The sequence below is a fragment of the Cetorhinus maximus genome, chromosome 2, assembly GCF_964194155.1.
Source record: "Cetorhinus maximus chromosome 2, sCetMax3.hap1.1, whole genome shotgun sequence".
NCBI lineage: Eukaryota > Metazoa > Chordata > Chondrichthyes > Lamniformes > Cetorhinidae > Cetorhinus > Cetorhinus maximus.
Window position 1 is genome coordinate 146473896 of NC_135880.1, and position 25212 is coordinate 146499107.

The 25212-nt window shown below is 44.8% G+C and overlaps 1 protein-coding gene across 2 annotated transcripts in view; it reads left to right on the forward strand.

Annotated features, from left to right (window-relative positions):
• Positions 1–25212, forward strand: part of LOC144698634 (ephrin type-A receptor 5-like) — a 357156-nt gene that overhangs the window by 235349 nt on the left and 96595 nt on the right. For both annotated transcript variants that reach the window (XM_078570504.1, XM_078570505.1), the window contains exons 6-7: positions 3471–3595; positions 6511–6670. In XM_078570504.1, coding sequence (XP_078426630.1) covers positions 3471–3595; positions 6511–6670 — 285 coding nt within the window. The remainder of the gene's footprint in view (positions 1–3470; positions 3596–6510; positions 6671–25212) is intronic.

Here is a 25212-nt window from a genome sequence, read left to right on the forward strand (position 1 = left end):
ACAGATGATAACATCTGATTCCTTTTAAACTTCAATCACTGACAGTATTATGCTTACTACATGTTAGAGTTGTTATTGTTTAATCCATTCCTGTTAGGAACAAGCTCTGAGCTGAACTGAAGTTCTGTTGGCAAATGCATTGCTTGGTGTGAAGATGAGCAGAAGAGCAGCAACCCTGCTGCTCCAGTGTTGGTGAGTGCTGAGTTAGCTGATCTCAACTACTCACTACTCAGGAGGAGGGTGGCAGAAATAAGTCAAGTTATGTTCCACTTTGGATTGGAGCACCTGCTAGTAAGAGTGTTTTGAAGGCCGAGTCAGATTCAGCTGGAATTTCCCCCTGGTAGGTTAGCATCTCAGGCACACTGAGGAATAATAGTCACTCAAGGTAAGTTACTGCTGATTAAACCATATCCGGATAAGAGCCACTACATTATGGAGAGGGGGGGTAGAATTGTTATGGGATAAAAAGCAAGCTAACGTTCACAGAAAATTAAATTACTTTCTTTTGAAATTGTTTTTTGCAGATATTCATTGGTACATTGTAACTAGACAGATCACAAATTACTTAGAAGTGCAGATATTTTTCTGTTATCTACCTACAGGCCATACTGGGATACAATTCCCTGGACATTAACTATCCTCTGATATCTTGTCCAACTGACCATTGTTTGCACTAACCCAGATTAGATGGATATTCAATCTTGGGATTGGGGATGGAGAGCACAGCCAAGTCCTTTCCATTTCCAGCAGATGTTGCAGTGAGCAGGAGTGGGTCTCCAGCTAATTTTTTGGCCTTACATAGGTGTTGAGTCTGTTCCCAGGACCCAGTCAATCTCTGTGGATGAGCTCAGCTAACTCAGCACAGATCAATAAACACTCCTGCAACTTTCCTAGTTTGCACAGATTAGTAAAAGATCATGATGTTTATACATGCACCATTGGTTTGTTAAAGATTGACCCAGTTTGCTTTCTGTTGTTGAAGTTGAAAGGGTGAAAAATGTGTGTAATAAGAAAATTATTGGGCGGAATTGTTCCAGGTTTGCACTAAGTGCAATAGTGGGTGTGAAAAAAAGATATTTTACCCGCCGGCCGCGATGGCGGATTTCGCACCACATCATCTGCTTCCCGCTGCATTAATAATCCAGCCACAGGAAACACGCTATCTCGCTGGCGGGTGGTGTCTGAGTCACCCACCACGCAGTTACCTCACTCCTGGTGCCATATCTAAACTGCAGCCGCGCACACTGTTCTCAATGCTTGCAGCCCAGGACTGCTCCAGTGAAGACATGGCCCTGAAAGCCAAGTAGAGTTCAGTGACCCATCACTGGAATGCCTTTTGGAGGCCCACTGTGGTCCTCCACCCCTGATCTGGCCACAAGAGGTCCAGCAATCTCACCACTCTGGCTTTGTAGGTGATGGCAGTGGTGGTCAGTGCACAGAAGAGGTTGGCCATCCAGTGAAGAAACAGGATGAATGATCTCATCCATGTTGTCAGGGTAAGGCAACCATCTCATCACTCTAAACCCACACACTCACAAGGCCATCACACATTCACTGGCATCTTAGTCACTGCCAGCTCAAGGGACATCACCACCCACTCTCTCACACATACCCTCAGATCGCCATCTGGCCTCACCTCCTCTGGAGACTGCCTCCTCAGCCCTCACCACCTTGAGACCACTTGCACAGATCAAAATGTTCACGGTTGTGAAACACATTGGCACGCAATCACACCAAACGTGCCTGCATGACTCAGTGTTGGGGGATGATTCCAGTGAGCGGGGCTTATAATGCGATGCTAAAGTATTAAAATTAGGTTCTCAATGTGCGGCGGTGAGAAACGTGGCCCTCCATTGACAGGCAGAGCGGGGATGATCACAAACTGGTTTCACGATGAAGTAAAACCGATTTTTGGCCTTCTCACCATATTGCCTGCTCACGCCTGCTATGACGCCCATCGTCAACTGGAGCGGAAAATTCTAGCCATAGTTTCATACCAGGAATTCAGTCTAATTGAAAGGAATGATGAAAAAGTATTTTCAGATCAAATTTATTCCTTCATGAAATAGCCTACATTAAGAAAACAAATATTCGAAAGGGTTTGTAAATTATACAAATAAATTTTAACTTTAACTTTATGTGAGACCAAACACTTCAAATGTCTGGGGCCTTAACTTCCGATGGAGTGAAAATTGAGTTGGATTGCCACTCCGCTTGAAGTTTCTTACCTTGAAATCCAGGCAATCCAATCTCGCCTGACCTTCCAACTCAGGCCGGGCGAGTTCTGGGCAGTGCAGCGCATCCCCGGACCTAGTGTCGAGGGCTGTAGAATTGTAGGTAAGTAAGCACTAGCTGCCTTAAACCAGGTAAGGTTAAAGGTCCAGCCAGGTTTAAAGGTCCTTGACAAGACAGGGAGAAGGTAGTGTATAAAGTAAGTGGGTAGGACAGGGGTTGGGGGAAGTCGGCAGTTGGTTCTTGTAGTGGGGACTTTGGGGAGAAGTTGACCTTGATAGGGGGGTTCCCCGTGCTGGCATGGGGAGAATGGGTGGAAGAGTCCCCCTCGGGGGAGGGAAATCCCATGGGTTGGGGAGTCCCAGTCGTGTGGGATGTAGTCCGTTTGGGTTGGGTTGAATCCTGTGGGGGTGGGCGTCCCATGGGGACGGTAGACGGGGGAGTGGTGGTGGGGGGAGTCTTCTGGGGGGTGGGGTCAGTCCTGTAGGGCCGGTGTGGGTCTGTGTTATAGTTACCCAGAAGCTATGAGTGGTTTTAATTCTTCTAACTTTTTCTGGGAAACTATTGATATAACACAGTCGGAACCATCTGAAGTTTGTGATTTAAATCACATTTTCGAATGGCCCCCAGTGTGGAGCAATTGCCCATGGGAAGTTTGCACTTCCCAGGCAATTGCTGGGTAAACCTATGTATACCTGGGAATTTCGGGGAGGGTGGAGGGGTTCCCCAGCACACCTTTGGGGTACCCCCAAATATAACACCCTGGAGCTCGGAGGTTATGGCCCATATATCTTATGAAACATGCGTGTCTTTTAACGTGAAGACGCATTGTTTACGTTGGGATGACCTTTGCATTCATCAGGGTAAAGGTTGCAAGCCTAAATATTTTGAGTTTTAAATATTGGCCAATGTTGTGCAATATGTGAGAAGGCTACTTCTCACTGCTCCCAAACTACCATACCCTATTGTACCAGAAAGAATTGTTACAAGACCGTTTTAATTATATTTTGAGGATAATTACGATCTTATCCATGTAATAAAGGCTATAGATGCTGCGACAAATTATTATTTTTGCTGTCAAAACACAGAGCAGAATACCCAATGATCCTTTGATTAATATACTGTTCAGCTGAAGAGGGAAGATGTTGAATTAAAAACCAATCTAAAAGTAAACTTAGTGTTATTTTGTTCTTAACAGCGGGTCAATAATAAGCTTTCTCATACTTATGTTTTTATAGCACCTTCACCCATTAGTGTTGTGAAAAAGAAGAAGGTCACGAAAAATAGCATCTCCTTGTCCTGGCAGGAGCCAAACCGGCCTAATGGCATCATACTGGAGTATGAGATCAAGTATTTTGAAAAGGTATAAACTAACTGTAAAAAAAAAAATCCTGTTCTTCATTTCCATTGTATGCCTGTGTATTTTCTTTTTCAGTGCTAAATACCAGTATAGATTTTTTAATAAACGCTGGTGTTGGTTCACTAATTGATAATCATTGGTATTGGATCAATGATTGATAATCACTGTCACTGAACTATTGCTTCACAGGCATAGTTATAAATTAATTGGTTTCTCAGCATTGACACAGATTCTGATCCTAATGGCACATGTGCAAGATGATCACAAGGTTTTTCATTTCTTAGCATCTCAGAGTGTCCAGCCAAAGGAATTATAATAACCCCTAAAATTACTTCTGCCATTTCTGGCTTGGTTTATGTATGAAGAGGGTGCAAAAACTATTGGCAAACACATAAACAGAATAATGTCAGCAACAGGTTTCTACTGTAAAAACAAACCTCGGATGTTGAAAATGAGCAGAAATCAAAGATCTGAATGATATTTGACTGGTTAGCTGATTAATTTGGAATCTTCCATTGTTACTGGGATGATCCTTGTTCCTTTTCATTTTTAAATGCCAAATGGATCCTGAAGTAAATGGCGCTGATATTTATTGAGAAGTGGGAAGCATGCAGCGAAAATGGCTGGGGAACGTATGGAAACCAGAGACATGGACTGGCAGGACCTCGTTACAATTTATTCTTCTATTTCCACGGTGGTAGCCTGTCAAATTGACAGTGTGGCCAGCTGCCAGCCAGGAAAACCAACACCTGGAGACGTCAGCCGGCGTTTCTTGGGGCTGATCTCCGGCAGTCAGGAGGGATTAAAGCTAGAGATCAGGGCTAGCAAGGAGACGCAATTGGGAGTGGGGGGGGAAGACCAGAGATTGGGACTTGCTGGGGTGAGAGGAGAGAGGCAATCAGACAGGGGACAGGGGATTGCTATGGAGAAATAGAAGCTATTGGGAGGAGAGAAGGCCGGAGATTGGGGCATGGAGAGGTTGTTAGCTGTAATCGTAGTATGGAGCACTGCTTGTAGTATGGGGCTTGTGATTGTGGCAAGAGGGAGAGTGGCACTGGCAGAAATTAAACTAAAGGCTTCCTTAAAGTGCCAGAGGGAGCACTCTTGCTGCTGGTTGTCCACAAGGAATGCTGCAAAATATCACATGCCTTCTTGAGCTAGCAGGTCTCGTCTCACTTTTATTTTTGGGATTTGGGAAACCCATGTGACAGCTGTTAAGTTTAGGTCAGGTTCCTAATTGCACTGATTTTAATATGTAACTGAAGTGACCTGCCTCTCCACACCACCGCCATGAAACTCACTGCCATGAACATGGAAGCAAGAGTTGGTGGGGTGTGATGCTGTGGGTTGGTGCAGCGGTTTAATGTTGAGGCTGGTGACTTTGTTTTTGGTAAAATGCAAGCCTGCCTTATGACTGCTCCTGTGGATAAAAAAAATTGATTCTCCAGCCTTGCACTTGTATTGATCTTGCTAACATCTGCTTCCTGATTAACAACATGCATATTCTGTGTCAATTATGTCATTAATCAGTGAACAATAATTACTCATTAAAATAGATGGTGCAATGAGTTAAAATCCCATCCTCCCACAGGACATAGGGAAAATCTATTCACTCCAATGGGATCTTCTTTCTGTGCAAGCTGTCACAATCCTGGTTTTGTGACCTAGGTCTATTAGTTTACGACCATCAGCAAAGGCATAGGTGCCTACCCCATTGAGGGAGTTTTGCTCTGCACACGCTTATCTTGTACTGACCTTAGAATGATGTGTACACTGGTTAGCGCAAATGGAAGGAATGAGGTTTCTCACTTTGATAAGCAAAGAAAGAATTAACATTTTTGATTTATCTAGAGGACACAGAATTAAGGTGATTGGCTAAAAGAATCAGAAGCAACATGAGCAAACATTTTTTTTGACACAGCGAATTATGATCTGAGTGCACTGTCTGGAAGGGTGGTGAAAGCAGATTCAGGAATAATCTTCAAATAGGTATTAGATAAATAATTGAAGAAAACAGTTGGGGTTATGGAGAGCATGCAGGGGAGTGGGATGAATTGGAGAGCTCTACCAAAGAGACAGCACAGGGACAACGGACCGAACGGTCTCCTTCAGTGGTAGAGCATTCTATGAGACACTGGTAATAAGAATCCACAACTAGTTACGTGAAAAAAATATTTCCACTATTGCCTGTCATTTTACCTCATCGGCTACTTTTTCAGTTTGTTTTTCAGAGGAAAGATTATAAATCACTTTATAAAAATCATGGATTGGAAAAGAAAATTGGAATGATACAAAGCATGCTACTGATTTGCTATCACTTGTTTAGCGCTGGTGTTCCACGAATTTCACCCTCTCTGTGTTCAAAAGTTCCATCTATGTTGATATTGAATAGTTTTTTCTACACGCCTTTTTAAATATAGTATTTATTTGTGTGTAGCATATGAAGACTACACTATTCATTTAGGCAATATATTAGATTTACTGTTGCATATCTTGTAGCAAATGGGCTGCTCAAGCGCTATTAAAAATTCTGCAGTTAATGGAGTGATCACCAGGACATAAGTTTTGTATTTAAGAAACCTGCTTCAAGAAGGGTTTGTGTGGTCAACAGTAAAAATAAAGGAAGCCTTTTGTAGGAACCAAAAATTGCTTTAAATGTAAAAAAAAAATGTCTTAAGGGATCATTATTACAATGAAAACCATGCCTACTCAGTTGCAATCGAAATTTTATTTTCAGACGATGCTGAAGAAATGGTGACCAGTGAACATAAAAGCTGGGATCCTTTACAGGTGTACTAATTAGAGTAGTGTTTAGCTAATAATCGACAACTTGTAATACCATTGTGAAATGACAGGCAAGATGCTGGCTCACTGTTCATCCCATAATATGCTCACTTTTGTATTCCATTATCTCCAAGGCTCAGGAGACCAGCTACACCATCATTAAATCCAAAGAGACTGAGATTATTGTCGATGGCCTGAAACCCACCACGGCGTACATCTTTCAGATACGAGCTCGCACAGCAGCAGGATATGGGGGCTACAGCCGTAAATTTGAATTTGAAACCAGCCCAGTCTGTAAGTCATTTTATTTACTGTCGTTCATGACAGTTGCAAAGAAAGTTTCTGCAAATCAATAAAGAAAGAGAGTTTTTGCCAGCCTTGCCTTTGCAGTTACACAGTCTTTCAGAGAATCTATAAATTAAAGTGTCAGTCATTTTATGTGCAGCTTGACAGAGCCAGGTGCAAAGATTAAAAATGCAATCTGAGCAAATCATTACTTTAAATATTACATTAGGAATCTGATACAAGAGAAATTATGGTGGTGATAAATATGCATAGCAACTAAAAATAAAAGGCATTTCCATCAAGGAGTGAGAAATGAAGCTATTTGTAAAAGGCCCCATGTCAACTTGTGTGTTTGCACGGATTTTAAAAATTCATTCATGGGATGTGAGCGTCGCTGGCTGGGCCAGCATTTATTCCCCATCCCTAATTGCCCTTGAGAAAGTGGTGGTGAGCTGCCTTCTTGAACCGCTGTAGTCCATGTGGTGTAGGTACACCCACAGTGCTGCTAGGGAGGGAGTTCCAGGATTTTGGCCCTGTGACATTGAAGGAACAGCGATATATTTCCAAGTCAGGATGGTGAGTGGCTTGGAGGAGAACTTTCGGGTGGTGGTGTTCCTATGTGTCTGCTGATCTTGTCCTTCTAGATGGTAGTTGTCGTGGGTTTGGAAGGTGCTGCCTTGGTGAGTTCCTGCAGTGCATCTTGTAGATGGTACTCACTGCTGCCACTGTGCGTCGGTGGTGTGGGGGGGGGTTAGTGAATGTGTGTGGATAGGGTGCCAATCAAGTGGGCTTGCTTTGTCCTGGATGGTGTTAAGCTTCTTGGGTGTTGTTGGAGGTGCACTCATCCAGGCTGAGATGAATCGAGGCCAAATCATGTAGTGCAATTAAACACATTGGTCGGGATTTTCCATGCTCGCTGGCATTGGGCATGTTCTGGGGCATGAACGGACAATATGACGAGAAGGCCAAAAATCGGTTTCACAACGTCGTGAAACCAGCTTGCGATCATCTGCTCCGCCCTCCAATAGCGGGCCGCGTTTCCTGCCATCGGACATCGGGGACCTCATTGTAATATATCAACATTTTATCAGGCCTGCCTGCCGGAATCGTCCCCCGTTGCTGGATCGTCCGCCCATGTCAGCATGCAATCATGCCAACGTGTTTCACAACACCGTATAAAAGGCATGCACTTGGCAGGCTGCACTTTGAGGGGAACTCAGAGGTGAGTACCCACTAATGTTGCGGAGTGCTCACTCATGTCGCCTGTTGGGCTTCAAGGTTGATGCGCGTTGAGGGGGCAAAAGCTGCCCAGCAGTTGAGGCGCTTGTGGGGGCGGGGGCAAGGTCTGCCCTGCAATTGAGGTGCACTTGGTGGTCGGGGGGAAGGGGGTGGTGTGGTGGTTGGTGTGCAAGGGCTGCCCTACAGTTGGAGGTACCGCACAAGCACATGCTGGGGGCAGGGTGGACAAGGGAAGCGGCCATGCATGAGGGACACCTTGTATGAAGTGACCATTCCTCTGCAGCTGAGACAGTTCAGGCGTAGCCACATTGATATGATTTGGACTCGGTTCTCTAACTTCTCTGCTCGCTCAAGGAACGCCAAGGCATGAAAGTGCCACCAAGTGCTCCAGAGCTTTTCATGGTTGGGCACAGACTGCAAAATAATTAGCATTTTAGAGGACAGCAGAACAGTTGGACGATTGCACACGTTGTACAATCTCCTTGCTAAAGCTGGCTGTGGAGTGGTCACTGGTGGAGGTGCTCACAGCCCCTTGCAATGTCATCATCACGGTTTGGAACAATCTACCCTAAGGTTCAAGTGTAGCCTTGCAACATGAGTTTGGAGAATGCCTGTGCCTGAGTTGAGAGTACAGCATGCAGTCCAATGAGCAAAGCTGCTGCCAATCGGTCAGGTGGAGTGGGGCGGAGGTGGGTGGGGTTTCGGTCAGCTATTCCACGCACTAATCTCTGGCCATCCAAGTGGTGGCCAGCACTCTCCACGATGCGTTAAGGGGCTTTCAGACTTAACCAAAACAGGTTCTTAGTACACCCATGCCAATCCACAAATATCTCTCTTTCATCCTGCAAGAGGAGTACATCAGGATCATGGAGGCTGGTGAACTAGCTGTATGCCTCGTGGCCTACAGAAAGCGAAGACAGCTGAAAAGAGAGAGGCTAAGGCACCTGGCTGCGCAGAGGGAGGGACAACACCCTCTAAAAGGAGGGGTGGCTTAGGCTCCTGCACATGCCACTGAAGAGCCACAGCAAACCATCACTGGTCAGCGCCTAGCTAGACCCAGGGTGTATAGACGCTGCCTTTCATTCCTGCAGATGACCGAGAACCAGTGTCATGGAAGACTGCACTTGTCTAGGGAACTGGTCGGTCTCATCTGCCAGCTACTACAAGATTTGGCACCACATGGACAGAGAGGGTATCCACTGCCAGTGATGGTGAAAGTGACCGCGGCACTCAATTTTTATGCCAGTGGCTCCTTTCAGGGTTCCACAGGTGACCTCTTTGGGATATCACAAACCTCTAACCACAAATGCACCCAGGAGGTCACGGATGCCAACTTCATGAGGGCACACAACTTTGTGCATTTCACTCGGGACCGGGACAGCCCGATTGGATTTGCCCAGATCTCGGGTTTCATGAAGAATTCTATCATGTTATGGTCACACTGCATCTACTGACCACAAGTCGTGGATGAAGTGAAGCTCATTGAGGGCATGCCACTTATAAACAGTCGTAAAACAGATCATTCTAATTGTCAAAAACAAAAATAGCTGGAAAAACTCAGCAGGTCTGACAACATCTGCGGAGAACAACACAGTTGATGTTTCGAGTCCGTATGACTCTTCATCAGAACTAAGGAAATAGAGAAATGAGGTGAAATATAAGCTGGTAGAGGGGGGTGGGACAGGTAGAGCTGGATAGAGGGCCAGTGATAGGTGGAGGCAAAGAAGAGTTTGCCAAAGATGTCATAGACAAAAGGAGAAAGGGGTGTTGACGGTCGTGATATTAGTTAAGGAAAGTCATACGGACTCGCAACATTAACCGTGTTCCTCTCTGCAGATGCTGTCAGGCCTGCTGAGTTTTTCCAGCTATTTTTGTTTTTGTTTCAGATTTCCAGCATCCGCAATATTTTGCTTTTATCATTCTAATTATCTGCTGGCCGGGCACTTATTTTGAGGGGGAATTTAATCCTGGTGTGTTGGCCTTTTAATAAGCATTCATGAGATGATAATGAATTCAAATGTGGTTCCCGACATAGCTCAGCCTTTTATCTGCCTCAAAAGTCAGGGGAACAAAATTCCAGACTATTTTTCTTAAAGGACCCGCACAACAAGATAATTAATTAAGCCCTTCCCATTGCACAATACCAAATCTAGGATAGCCTGTTCCCTAGTCGGTTCCTCAACATACTGGTCTAAAAAACCATCTTGTACTCACTCCAGGAATTCATCCGCCACAGTATTATTCCTAATTTGGTCTATATGTTGATTAAAGTCACCCATGATTACTGTAGCACCCTCTAATTTCCTGTTTAATGCCATCCCCTACCTTATCACTACTGTTTGGAGGCCTATAGACAGCTTCCAATAATGTTTTCCGCCCCTTGCTGCTTCTTAGCTCCACCCAGACTAATTCTACATCTAGATTTTCTGAGCAAATATCCTCTCTCACTGATTTCATCCTTAACTAGCAACGCCACTCCACCTCCTTTTGCTTTTTGCCTGTCTGTCCTAAATATCAAGTATCCTTGGATATTCAGTTCCCAGCCTTGGTCACCCTGCAACAATGTCTCCGTATTCGTAATCATATCGTACCCGTTTACATCTATTTGCGCAGTTAATTCACCTACCTTGTTGTGAATGCTCTGTGCATTCAGGTCCAATGCCTTTTTAACATTTTTTTAATCCAATGGCCCTATTTGTTGCTAGCCCTTGTTTCCTCTGCCTTCCACTTTTGCTTTCTACATTTCTGTTTTTCATTCCTATCTTTGTTTCCCTCTCTTGTGTAGTGGATGCATTGGTTGTAATCTTTTCAAAATTCCCCAGATTCTGGAAAGGGATAGAAAACCGCAAATGTAACACCACTATTCAGGAAAGGAGGGAGACAGAAAGCAGGGAACGATAGGCCAGTTAGTCTTAACATCTATCACTGGGAAAATTCTAAATTCCATTATTAAGGAAGTAGTAGAAGGACATTTAGAAAATTATGATACAATCAGGCAGAGTCAACATGGTTTTGTGAAAGGGAAATAGTGTTTTACATATTTACTAAAGTTCCTTGAGGAAGTAACAAGCAGGGTGGATAAGGGGAACCAGTGGATGCAGGGTGGAAGTTTCCGCTCCTTCCAGCAGCGGGAATCATGTTGGGGGGGGGACGCAAAATTTGATGTGAATGAAAAGATCAGTTTCCTGCCGTATTAGAAAAATAGTCTGGAATTTTGTTCCCCGGACTTTCAAGGCGGATAAAAGACCTAGCTATGTCTGGAACCTCATTTGAATTCATTATCATCTCATGAATGCTTATTAAAAGGCCAACACACCAGGATTACATTCCCCCTCCAAATTAAATGCCTGGCCAGCAGATAATTAGAATGGTCTGTTTTACGACTCTTTATAAGTGGTGCGCACTTGATGAGCTTCACTTTATCCACGATTTAGAGGTCAGTAGATGCTGCTTCTACCTTCTTTTAACACTTGACACTGCTAAGTATTGGGTGCCTGTAGCACAAGCTGTGCCAAGGCTGGGCATGGGATGCATGACTAGAGGGGAAGGGTGAGACAGAGGCAGGATTGGGGGTGGCAGGAACAGAGGGAAAGGGTGACACAGAGGCAGGACTGGGGTGGGTGGGGGGGAGCAAAGAACAGAGGGGAAGAGTGAAAGACTGTCCGGGGAACTTTGAGAGACTGTCCTGTGGTAGAAGTTAAAAGACTGTCTGGGGAATGCTCAGAGTCTGTCCTGGGGCTGAGGCCGTGCTATCGGGGGCATATTTAGGAGACTGTACGGGGGCTGTATTGGGCTATGATAGAGGTCTCTGCATGGAATGATTGTCTTGGTCCCAGTCTTGGATAGGGAGTCCTCTCTGGGGACTGATGGTCATGGGCAGAATAGTGTGTAGGGCGTAGTCAGCCAACTGAGGCATTTGGTCCTGGGGGTTGGAGTCGTAGTATTGGGAAACAGAGGGCACAGTAACATTCAGGGGAGGCATCTGCTTTCTGTAGGTTTGCTGCTGAAAAGTCATGGTGGGGGGGTATAGGACAGAGTGAGAGTTCCAGCAAGAGCCAGGGATTTAAAAAATAGCTGGCACGAGGACAGAACGAGAGTTAATTAACATTTATTGTGTTTACTTAAATTCCAATTTTGGTGCAGGGGATAAATAATTTGAGGCATGGCAGCAGGCTGCTCATACCCGTCGAGTGCACATCCTGTACCTTGGAACTCGAGGAGCAGCTGGTGTCACTGAGGAGCATTCACGAGGTTGAGAGCTATGTGGATAGCACGTTTCAGGAGGTGGTCACCCCGCAGCTTAAGAAAGGGCAGACAGAGAGGGACTGGATGGCCGTCAGAAAGACAAGGCAGGTAGTGCAGCGGACCCCTGAGGACACCCCACTTTCTAACAGGTACTCAGTTCTCTAACAATGAGGGAGAGGGTTCCTCTGGAGAGAGCAGTGACAGTCATGACCAGAGCACCGTGGGTGGCTTGGCTGTACAGGGAGGGAAGAGAAAAGTCAGAAGAGCAATAGTGATAGGGGATTCTATAGTTAGGGGAACAGATAGATGCTTCTGTGGTCGTAGATGTGATTCCAGAATGGTATGTTGCCTCCCTGGTGCAAGGATCATGGGTATCACCGAATGGCTTCAGAACATTCTGGAGGGTGAGAGTGCACAGCCAGAGGTCGTGGTTCAGATTGGTACCAATGATATAGGTAGAAAAAGGGTCCTACAGGCTGAGTTCAGAGAGTTAGGAAAGAGTTTAGCATGCAGGAGCTCAAAGGTAGTAATCTCTGGATTACTTTCAAGGCCACGTGCTAGTGAGTATAGAAATAGTAGAATATGCCAGATGAATGCATCACTGGAGAGATGGTGCATGAGGGAGGGCTTCAGATTTCTGGGGCATTGGGACCGCTTCTGAGAAAGCGGGACAGCTCACAGCTAAATAGGACTGGGACAAATGTTCTTGCAGGGAGATTTGCTAGTATTGTTGGGGAGGGATTAAACTAGATTGACAGGGGTATGGGAACCTGAGGGCTGATTCAGATGGGACAAATTCAGAGCAGGGATGGGACACAGAAAATTGGCAAGTGACTCTGAAAGACATAAGAAGCAAAGGTTAAAAGGTTTACAGCACAGGAGTTTGACAATGTTAATAGGTATTTATTTAAATGCAAGGAGTAAAGTAAACAAAGCCGTTGAGCTGAGGGCACAGATAAACACGTGGCAGCATGATATCATTGCTATAACCGAAGCTGGGCTTAAAAAGGGGGAAAATGGCAGTTCAGGCATGACAGAGAGGGGGCTAAAGAAAGTGGGGGTGTAGCATTATTGGTTAAAGAATCAATTACAGCTGTGAGGTGGGATGATATACTAAATGAATCATCAAATGAGGCTATAGGGGTTGAGCTCAGAAATAAAAAAGGGGCAGCCACACTACTAGGAGCGTACTATAGATCCCCAAATAGTGAGAGGGATATAGAAGAGCAAATATGTAGGCAAATTTCTGAGTGCAAAATCAATCGGGCAATAGTCATTGGGGATTTCCCTAATATAAACGGATACGAACAGTGTAATAGGCATAGAGGGCAGAAAATTCTTGAACTGCATTCGAGGGAACATTTTTAGACAGCACATTACAAGCCCAAATAGAGGGAGCGCAATTCTAGATTTAGTATTAGGAAATGAAGCTGGGCAAGTGGATCAAGTAGCAGTGGGTGACCATTTTGGAGGTGATGGACATTTTGGAGGTGATGGACATTTTGGAGATAGTGACCATAATACAGTTGGATTTAGCATAATTATGGAAAAGGATAAAGATAGAACAGGAGTAAAAGTTCTAAATTGGGGAAAAGCAGATTTTACGAAGCTGATGGGTGATCTGGCGAAAGTGGACTGGTTATAGCTACTTGAAAGGAAATCAGCGACAGATCTGTGGGAGGCATTCAAAAACAAGACTCTATGGGCACAGTGTAGACATTCCCCACAAAGAATAAAGGTGGTACTGCCAAATCTAGATTCCCCTGATTATCTAGATGCATACAAGGTAAGATAAAGCAGAAAAAGAAAGCTTATGACAGTAACAAAAAACTCAATATTGTAGAACCCCCAGAGGAGTATAGAGAGTACAGGGGCAAAATAAAAAAAAGTTAATTAGGAAAGCAAAGTGAGGATATGAAAAAATATTGGCAAGTTAAATCAAAGAAAACCCAAAGATGTTTTACCAGTACACTAAGAGCAAGAGAGTGACTAAGGAAAGAGTGGGGCCTATCAGAGATGTACATGGTAACTTGTGCACAGATGCTGAAGATGTGGGTAGGGTTCTCAATGAGCACTTTGTCTCTGCCTTCACTAAGGAGAGGGATGATGCAGATATTCTAGTTAAAGAGGAGGAGTGTGAAATATTAGATACAGTAAGTTTGATGAGAGAGGTTGTACTGGAGGGACTGACAACCTTGAAAGTGCATAACTCACCAGGGCCTGGTGGATTGTATCCGAGGCTGTTAAAGAAAGCCAGGGAGGAAATAGCGGATGCCCTGAGGAACATTTTCCAATTCTCACTAGATACAGGTGAGGTACCGGAGGATTTGAGGTCTGCGAACATTGTACCATTACTTAAAAGGGGTACAAAGGATAGGCCAAATAATTATAGGTCAGTCAGTCTGAATTGGGTGCTGGGCAAATTATTAGTATCAATTCTGAGAGACAGGATAAACTGTCACTTAGAAAGGAACAGATTAATCAGGGATAATCAGCATGGTTTTGTTAGGGGAAGGTTGTGTCTTACTAATTTAATCAAATTTTTTGAGGAAGTAGCAAGGAGGATTGATGAGGGTAGTGCAATGGATGTTGTCTGCATGGATTTTAGTAAGGCATTTGGCAAGGTCCCACATGGCAGACTTGTCAGAAAAGTAAAAGCCCATGGGATACAGGGGAATGTGGCGAGTTGGATCCAAAATTGGCTCAGCAATAGGAAATGGTAATGGCTGATGGATGTTTTTGTGAATGGAAAGCGGTTTCCAGTGGCGCCCCACAGGGCTCAGTATTGGGTCCCTTGCTGTTTGTTGTATATATTAATGATTTGGACTTACATGTTGGTGGCATGATTGGGAAATTTGCAGATGACACAAAAATTGGCCTTGTAAGGTGATAGTAAAAAGGATAGCTTTTGTCTCCAGAATGATATCAATGGCTTGGTTAAGTGGGCAAAAAAATGGCAGATAGAATTCAATCCAGATAAGTGTGAGATAATGCATTTGGGGAGGGCAAACACAGCTAGGGAATACAGAATAAGTGGGAGGATATTGGAAGGGGTAGAGGAAGTGAGAAACCTTGGAGCAAAGGTCTTGGAGGTGGCAGGACAGTTGGAGATGGTGGTAAAGAAAGCATATGGAATGCTTTCCTTGATCGGATGAGGCGTAGAATACAAAAGCAGGGATGTAATGCTGGAACTGTATAAAACGCTGGTTAGGCCACAGCTGGAATTTTGTGTGTAGTTTGGTCACCACATTACAGGAAGGACATAATTGCTCTGGAGAGAGTGCACAGAGGAGGTTTACAAGAATGTTGCTAGTGCTTGAAAATTGCAGCTATGAGGAAAGATTGGATAGGCTGGGGTTTTTTCCCTTGGAACTTGGGTGACCTGATTGAGATGTACATGATTATGAAGGGCTTAGATAGAGAAGACAGGGATGCCCTGTTTCCCCCAGCAGAGAGGTCAATTACCATGGGGCATAGATTTAAGGTGATTGGTAGAAGGATTAGAGGGGATAAACTTCTTCGCCCAGAGGGTGGTGGGTGTCTGGAATTCACTGCCTGGTTTGGTGGTGGAGGCAGAAACCCTCAGCTCATTTAAAAGGTACCTGGATCTGCTCCTGAAGTGCTGTAACCTGCAAGGCTATGGACCAGGTGCTGGAAGGTGGGATTAGAATGGGCAGCTAGTTTTTTATTTTTCCGCCAGCGCAGACACGGTGGGTTGAATGGCCTCTTCCTGTGCCGTAACCTTTCTGTGGTTCTATCGCTATTAGGTGGTCTCATGATGGTGGTGGGTCTTGAAAAGTAAAGGTGCATGTGGCCCTGAGCAGGGGAGGGGTCAGATTGACAAAAGACATGGGGAACTCAACACTAAGGGGATGAGAGAGAACAGGAATATCAACATGGACAATGATGGGGTCAAGGGTAACAGGAGGAGGCTGGATAGTTACAGGAGGGATGGAAATTAGGAGGCGGTGACTATGGAGGAAGATGGGAGAAACTTGGTAGGTGAGCAGGGGAGGTTGGAAGCTGACTGCACTCATAAGAACATAAGAAATAGGAACAGGAGTAGACCATTCGGCCCCTCAAGCCTGCTCTGCCATTCAATAAGGCTGATCTTCTTGTGTTTCGAATTCCACATTCCCATCTATCCCCAATAACCTTTGATTCCCTTGCCTAACAAGAATCTATCTACCTTTGCCATAAAAATATTCAATGACCCCACCTCCACCGCCTTCTGAGGCAGAGTCCCAAAGTTGCACAAACCTCAGAGAAAAAATGTCTCCTAATCACTGTCCTAAAAGGGCAACACCGTGAACTTTTAACACGAAGAATAAAATATTTATTAAGACAAGAAAAATGAACTATATTACATCAGACATAATGGTTGGAATGATCTCAAAACAAACACAAGAATGTTTTTCAAATCACACTATTCCTTTTACCCCAACAATATTTTTACTGACACATAGAAATTCAGAAAGATAACAATTTACAATATCTATCTTATACTCTAATATTCAGGGTAAGTATGAGTTACATGTGAATTAACAGGCAAACCATGATCAGACACACCACACTCCAAAGTAAATGACAGAAGCAAACAAAGCAGATTCCATGGATTTCTCAACAACCCGTCCAGAGGCTTGTCACACTGTGAGCCAACTGGTCCCACTGAAACTCTCTCTTTCTCATGAGGGTTTTCAATCTCCGCATTCGAAGAACTCACCTTGGAATTCTTTCCAATGTCGTTCCCACTCAGATGGCTTCAACAAGGATCCACCTTCATTGTTTTAATCTCGTTTTCTGAGAGCCCTTTCTCTTGGATCTCCAAGTACACTCAAGTTTCGCCTTTCAGCACATTTTCAGATCTTTGGCTGTGCCAAGCAGAACACCACTACTCCAAAAGGCCCACAGTAAGGAGTCACCAAACTTCGGCTGCCTCCTTGGATCTTCAGGGTTTTTTTTAAGCCTGCTTCACTTAAAGCCTGCTCCCTGCAGCTTTCTTTAACTCAGAGCCTGTTTCTCTGCCCCTTTCTCTCAACTTTACTTAACAGGATCTGTTTCTGACCTCCACCCTTGTCCCTTATCTGTAACTGTCTTCTGGGACCTCTGATCCCTCTGCCTTTGCCTCTGCCTGGGACTTTCTTCTGGGACCTCATTCTGTCCCTGATTTGGGACCTTCTTCTTAGTTTGGGACCTTTTCCCAACCTCTCCTCATGTCCGTTTCCCTGCGAGACCTTCTCTCGAATGGCACTCCGGTTCAGGTCACCTGACCTGCAGTTTCACTTCTTTACTTCCTTTTCTTTTGCACACGTGCTCAGGGCTGGTTCCCGGCCTAAAGACGTGAAAATGGACGAACTGCACACGTGCGGCCATTTCCCAGCCGGTGCATGCATAGAAGTCCCGAGGCCCACCTGGAACTGTAGTTCCTGAACTGTGACTTTAATTTAAACCTAAGGTAAGTATCAGAGTTCATTACACAAGGACTTGGAGGTCATCGCACACCGACTGCTTTGAAACTGACTGCTGTGCTGAACACTTTTGCCAGTGGGTCCTTCTAGAACTCCACTGGCGACCTTTGCGGAATATCACAATTGGCGACACACAAATGCATAATGGAGGTGACAGGTGCCCTTTTCAATAAAGCTCACCATTATGTTCACTTGGGCTTAATGATGCAAGCCAGGCTGCCAGGGCTGTGGGATTCACAGTGATCTCAGGTTTCCTGCAAATGTAGGGTGCCATCAACTGCAAACATGTGGTCTTGAGTGCTCCCTGGCAACAGCCAGTGGGATTCATAAATCAAAAAGGATTTCACACTCTGAACATCCAGCTAATTTGTGATCACAGAAAGCAGATCCTGTTTGTTGTGCTAGGCACCTTGAGAGCTCATAACTCTTACACATTGACTCACTCACAGGTGCCACAGATCCTTGAGGGACTTCGATGCTTAGAGGGTTGGCTCCTCGGGGACAAAGAATACCCTAAGAAGACCTAGCTAATAACGCCCGTTCATTGTTCACATAGTGCAGCCGAGGAAAGATACAATGCTGCGCATTCTGCCACAAGGTCCTTAATAGAGCAAACTATTGACCTCCTGAAGATGCATTTCTGATGTTTGGATCGGTCAGGCAGGGCTCTCCAATACTCGCCACAGACAGTATCCCGCATCATTGTTGTTTGCTGCACCCTGCACAACCTTGTGTTGCAAAGGTTGGGGGGGTGAGATTTGTCACCTGAGGCAGACATTGAGGATCTAGATATCTCCTCTGAAGAGGAGGACCTGGAAGGGGATGGTCCTGAGGTCGAGGATTCAGTCGAGCCGAATGAGGATGTCATTGCATGAGCACGACTAAGCAGATGTACCTGTGACAACCTTATAGCTATCGGATTCCAGGAGGAATAAGGTGATGACAAATTCTCACAATCGTTTTCCTTCAGCTTTTGATGCATGAGATGCACCAACACCTCCATTCCCAGCTTGAACCATCGTGGGAAAGGTCAAATATCTCACAATGACCACAGAAATAGCATCAGTCACAGCATTCCCTAATGACGGGGTCATCCTTGGAAGGGAGATTAGTCATGCCAACATGTGGTCACTGTGGAATGTGATTAGCAGCCCTTAGCGCACTTCGTTAAGCAACTCCACATAGTACAGTCCCTTCACCCATGGCCTTACCAAGTCAGTGGACATGGCAGCTTTTAAGCAGCTGAAATTCCAAATCTCTCAGGGATGCACTCATGTCAGTATGACACCAGCTCAGTAAGGTGGCCCGAATCCACATAGTATTCTTTAATACTTCGTGCTTGGACATCTTGAGAGGGAGCAACATCCAGAGAACTCCATTTCTCCCATCTCCAGCTCTCATCAATGCAGATGCTGGGGCACCATCTTGCTCGTGACCCCCATTCGACCTTCGCACACTAGGGTGCAATGACTTGTAACTCTACATCATGCAGCCAAAGCTGCTAGGTTTGTTTGTGTTGCCCTCAAAGAGTACCTCACCTGGACAATGGTTTGATTCATTACAAACACTCAGGACCTGCAAACATCGGAAACCTGACAAGTTTCTGTCCTGGGTGAGCTTTGCATTAGGGAGAAATGTGGCCTAGTTAGTATTGACATGGCAGTCAATGACAACATCGTCCCCTCATAAACCCTGCTGAGGATTTTGAAGATTTACAGATACATCGCATTCAGAGCATGACAGTCCTCGACATGGTACAGCTCACAAAGGCCAATCCCTTCTTTATACCCTAAGTCAGTGAGAGCACTGTCATGCAATGAATTCCAAATTGAGTTGTGTGCTGAGCCTTTACACAAGGAGCACATAAAGCCCCATTAAGCAGCTGTGAAGTTCCAGTGTAAGATCCTCATAGGTAAGAAGACGGCTTCATCAGGATGAGCACACACCTCTGACATCACACACTCATTGCAGACACTTGTACGTTTACTGATTGACCCTTACTTCCCAAGTTCAACATCATGCATGGGGAGAGTGGGAACTCAGCATGGAATGATGTTCAGCCTTAAGCACGGAGAAGGGATCTACCTGCAGAGAAGCCTTGGGGATTCAATGTTTGATACTACCCTTTTCATGAACTCACTGTCATAAAGTAAATGCCATTGCAAACTACACGTTGGAGAAATGATCATAACGTTAGTGATGACTACTTATGACATCCACAAACAAATGGACATCAGTGCGACAGCAGCAGGATTATTACTAACTTTGATGAGCACTTCTCCAAAGCTGAAAGTGTGTCTGCCTGAGATTTAAAGCTGACAGGTATATTGGCCAGCCATCAGTGTCACAGCTGATGTGCATTTCCTGATGTTTTTGATGTGGGGATAAAGGCTTCTCACTGGTGAGATTGTATGAGAATTAATGCAACTGAAAATCCAGATGGGACTTCTTTGGGTGGGGGGTACATTTTGGACCCTTAAATAACTGCAGGACATTGAATCAAACTGAATATCAGTTGGATCCATGAGACTTGGGGAAGGATTAATGCAACCTATATTTACAGAAGTGAAAAGAGTGTACAATGAGGGAACACTCATGCCACCATTGTGCATTCAAAGTTTAATTTTTCTTACCCTACCGCTACGTCTAGGTGCAGCCCGATATCATCAGCAGAGATGGAGGCAGCCTGTTGATTGCTGTGCCCTGTTGTCTGAGATGACTTAGGCAGATGCCATCTGGTGGCCTGAGGCCTTGAGAACCCCAGCCTACTAAGGGTCTCCTGCTCCAGTGCAGGTGCATCCTTCTCAGCCTGACCTGCTGGAGGCAGAGGATAGATGGAGCAGCAGGGTAGATAGAGTGTCCTGGGGGTGGATGTTCCTGGAGTGCTTGGCTGATGCTTGTCCTTCCATCGGGTGCCTGATGGTGCCCCTACCTGACTCCTTGAGGAGAAGGGGCACCTGGACGGAGGTGGTGAGCTTAAAGTGGCTGGCAGACATTCAGTGCTGATGTCCCAGCTGGTCATGTGTGATATCCCTTTGGGCTTTAACCCTTAGATTTCCTGATGCCCTTGAGAGCGAGAGTTTGCAGTGAGTAGATGGGTGCACTTACCCTGGTGGAGCAGAGCTGATCATTCATTTCCTGCACTCCAGGATGGTCTCTCTGGGTTTCACGGGCGCTGACATCCCTGGCGACCTCCTGACAGGCCAGTGTGGTGGGAGGACCTCCTGCTCCCATCCCTTGGAAAGAGGACCCCCTGCCTTTCCCAGATGGTCTGGAGGAGAATTCCCCTTCGCTGAATTGTGGTGTAGGGCATTTGCTTCACTTTGGGGCCATAGTTTTCCTCTTCACCACAACACCTGGCCTGCAATGAGTGAATTTCTGTCCCGGTGCCATTTAAATATGGTGCCAGGACCTCAATACCATGAGGTAATGGTGGGCGAACAACTTCCTGCCACCCTGCCATGAGATTTGCCAAGCTCCTCATTGATGCATAATTAATGAGCTGAAAAGCAGAAGATCGCATGTGTTCAGCCATCCTGCCACCCAGCGGGAATCATGCCGACTTTATTGCCCACCACTGGATTTGGTCTCTAGAATGGAAAATTCCACCCATAGTATATTTGGATTTCCAAAAGGCATTTGATAAGGTATACTAAAAAGGTTACTGCACAAGGTAAGAGCTAATGGTATTGTGAGTACTCAGCAAGGATAGAGGATTTGGTGACTAACTGGAAACAGAGAGTCAGGACAATTGGGTCATTTTCAGACTGGCAAACTGTAAATAGTAGAATCCCTACTGGGATCAGTGCTGAGGCCTCAACTATTTACAATCTACATAAATGATTTGGATGGAGGAGCAGAGTGTATTTTATCCAAATTTGCTGATGATACAAAGATAGGTAGGAAAGCAAGTTGAGGAGGACACACAGAGTCTGTAAAGGGATATAGATAGATTAAGTGAATGGGCAAAAAATTGGCAGATGGAGTACAATGTGAGAAAATGTGAGGTTGCCCACTTGAGCGAGAAGAATAGAAACACAGAATATTATTTAAATAGTGAGAGACTGAAGAATGCTGCAATATATGAATCTCAAAATATTAGCAGGCAGGAAAGTGGAGTTAACACCATAAATTAGATCTGCCATGATCTTATTGAAAGGTGGAGCAGGCTCAAGGGACCAAATCACCTGCTCCTATTACTTATGTTTTTATGTGCTAACCTGATGAAATACTCTTCTCTTGCTTGGATAAGTGCGGTTTTAACAACATTCAAGAAACTCTTATCATCCAGGTTAAAGCAGCCCACATGATTGACACCCATCCAACACTTTAAATACTCACTCCCACCACAACTGCCACACATAGTTGCATCTACAAGGTGCACTGCAACAATTCATCAAGGCTTCTTTGATAGCAGCTTCCCAACCTATACCCTTTACCACCTAAAAAGACAAAGGCAGTAGGTTTATGGAATCACCACCACATGTAAGTTCCCCTTGAATCCATAAGAGCATAAATAGAAACAGGAGTAGGTCATTTAGCATCTCGAGCCTTGTCCACCATTCACTAATATCATGGTTGACCTTCTACCTCAGTTACACCTTCACTCACTATACCTATATCCCTTGTTTCCATTTGTGCCCAAAAATCTATCAGGCCTGGATTTTCACCCATGAAGCAGGTGTGCAGAGATCGGAAATTCCCCAGCTTGCCAGACCTGCCTTGGACAAAAGTGTCCCGAATGGTGGGATTTTGTTCTCTGAGAAGGGGTGGGGGTGGGTATGTGAGTACAGTCAGGCCTGCCATCCCTGGCCACAGATTTGAAGTGACCACAGGCGCAGCTGAGTGATTGGGTGGCTCTCAGTCCCAGTTGTTTTATTGAATATAGGGCTCTCTGGATCTCACCCCACCCACTATCCATGCCTATACATATCAACTCATGCCAACCCATGACCCCACAAACCCCCATGGCCCTATGCCAAGTTGTTGCCAATTCATGCCCCCCACACACCCCCATGGCCCATTATAGTCTCTATGCCAACTTAGTACCAAGCAAGTTGTGAGGAGGCCAAATCATGACCCTCACCCACCACAAGACCTTTATAACCCCTATGCCAACTTGATGCCAACTCATGCCAATCTATGTCTCCTACCACCACCCTTTGCCCTTACACCCTCCACACCAACACACCCAGGATCCATAATGGGCAACCCTCAGGAGCCATGCTGAGATTAGATAAGATAGTTCTATTTACCCATTATAACCGTTGCTATATAAAATAAAATACTCTCATTTGTGAAAACCCATTCAATACATTTAAATTCCCTCAAGAACTTAATCCTTTATAGAAACTAATATATGTATTCACAGCCATCAACAAAGACAGCTAATCATTTAATAACCTCATGGAGCTGCCTATCAAACTGTGAACTTAGAGTCCCCCGCTGTGATAATGATAGGTAATGGAAGCAGTCAAGCAGTAATAATGCAATAATGATAGCACTTAGAGTTATGTCAACAAACATCTATTGAAAGTGAAAGGACTGATTTTCTTCAGCTCAGACACAGGGAAGCTGTTTTTTCAATTTTTAAAGGGCAGGGAAAAAAATAACTTGGCAGCTTGACAGTTCCGCTGTCCTTAGCCAACCTTTACGAGCATTTATGTCCACTCTAAAAATTCTTAACTCTCACTCTGTGGAATAAGGCCCTCTCTACAGCAAAAATGAGGTGTGTTTGAACTCAGTATTAAGTTTCCATGCAGAGGAAAACCCAGCCCATTAGTATAGGACATAGTGAGACTCAAAAAGGGCTGGATTTTCCTATTTGAGGTGGAAATTGCAAGTCAGGCAATTTCCTGATGCCTCAATCCTGCTCCCTGCCCGTCAGTGCCTGCCCACACTATTTTCATGGTTGGGAGGTGGTGATGGAGTCAGGCTTTCTGCCTCCTGAGGCTGGAACAGAGGTGGACAGATGTCAAGGTGGGCAGGTAAGAAGGCCCTCCTCTTTGCAGGGAGTTTTGTATATGAGCATTATGCACTCAGGCCTTCATCCAAGACCAAACCCCCCCCCCCCCCCCGCCCACCCCATACACCAGCCCTTCCAAAACCCGATGCTTTCTCCATTACCCCTGATCCCATATTTCCTCTACCCTTTCCATATCCTCTGCCCAGATATCTCCCATGACCCCATCCCCTGCCCTCTCCGTAATCCCTGTCTCCATAACCCCATTCCCCTCCATATGCACCATATTCCCAATATCCCCCCATTTTACCCAGATCCCCTGCCACCTCGAAATTCCCATATCCCCTCATGCACAATAATCCAGTATCCATAATGGACAGAACTCATGAGCCCTATAATAACATTGGGAAGTCTTTGAATGCTCATGAAACTGTCAAAATAAATAAACAGCCTTTCAAATTCCACTTGGAAAAGAGTTAACCCTCTTAAGAGATCATAAAACTGTCAGTCCTACACAGCCAGTCAAACCCCACTTGGAAAAAACCTTAATCCTATTACATGGTGATAAACTGTCAAAATAAACAAATAGCTATTCAAAAACCATTTAAAATAATCCTCTTTGAATCTCATGTAACTGTCAATCTAAACAAATATCACCATCCCCTTGGCAGCTCTATCAATAACTCCCAGTGAGCTGAATCCATTAGTGGGGTTTAGAGCTCATCCAAGCATTCCTAATGAGTTTCCATTGCACAACAGCATCCACAAATCCTCCAGGACTGAATACATTAAAAACTTTGCAATAAAAGAACAAATGGCCATCTGTTGCACTGCTTCAAAAGCTGAAAAGAAGGTTGATTTGTCAATCAAAGAACTTGGCCATCTGTTCCACTGCTTCGAAGGCTGAACAGATGGCTGACTTGTCAATCAATGAAAATATCAAAGCGCATGTGCAATTGACACAGTAAAATCTGAATTACAGAACTGTTTAATGCAGAAGAGCATTTTATCCAGTGGAGAAATTAACCTGAAGACTTTTCCACATTCATAGTGCCAGCAAATTTAATGGTCACTTACCATTTCTAAATAAATCTCTATCATTAATCATTGCATTATAAATATATTTATCGTATTTCATTGTGACATGTGAAGTTAGAAACACCTTTTAAACTTACCTATCAAACAGTTCTTGACTCTAGACCAGGTGTTCCCCATGGTTTACCAAACCTCTGAGCTGGTGTAAATCACATCTCCTTCAGAAGCCAGCCCGACTCCATGAAAATTGCAGGGGGATCTGCAATCACCACCCTGCAATGTAGCTGCCAGTGTTGGGATTGCTGTGTGCAGGCTTGCGACTTGTACCCTTATCTTGTGCCCTTAAAAATACCACATGACAGGAATGGGGCGGGGCCCATCCGCCTCTTTTTCCTGTGTCGGGATGGCAAAATCCAGCCCAAAGCACTAGTCACGTTTTCTACTTTGGAAAATGCTGACATAGCCATCATAAGTTTCAAAAGTGATGGAATGTCCCAGAATGTTGAATGAAGCTTCCTGGGGAAACAATAATGTTGAAATGCTATTTTTTTATTCATAAGTGTTTAACATTTTATAAGATGCTGACAGACAATTTAGCGTTA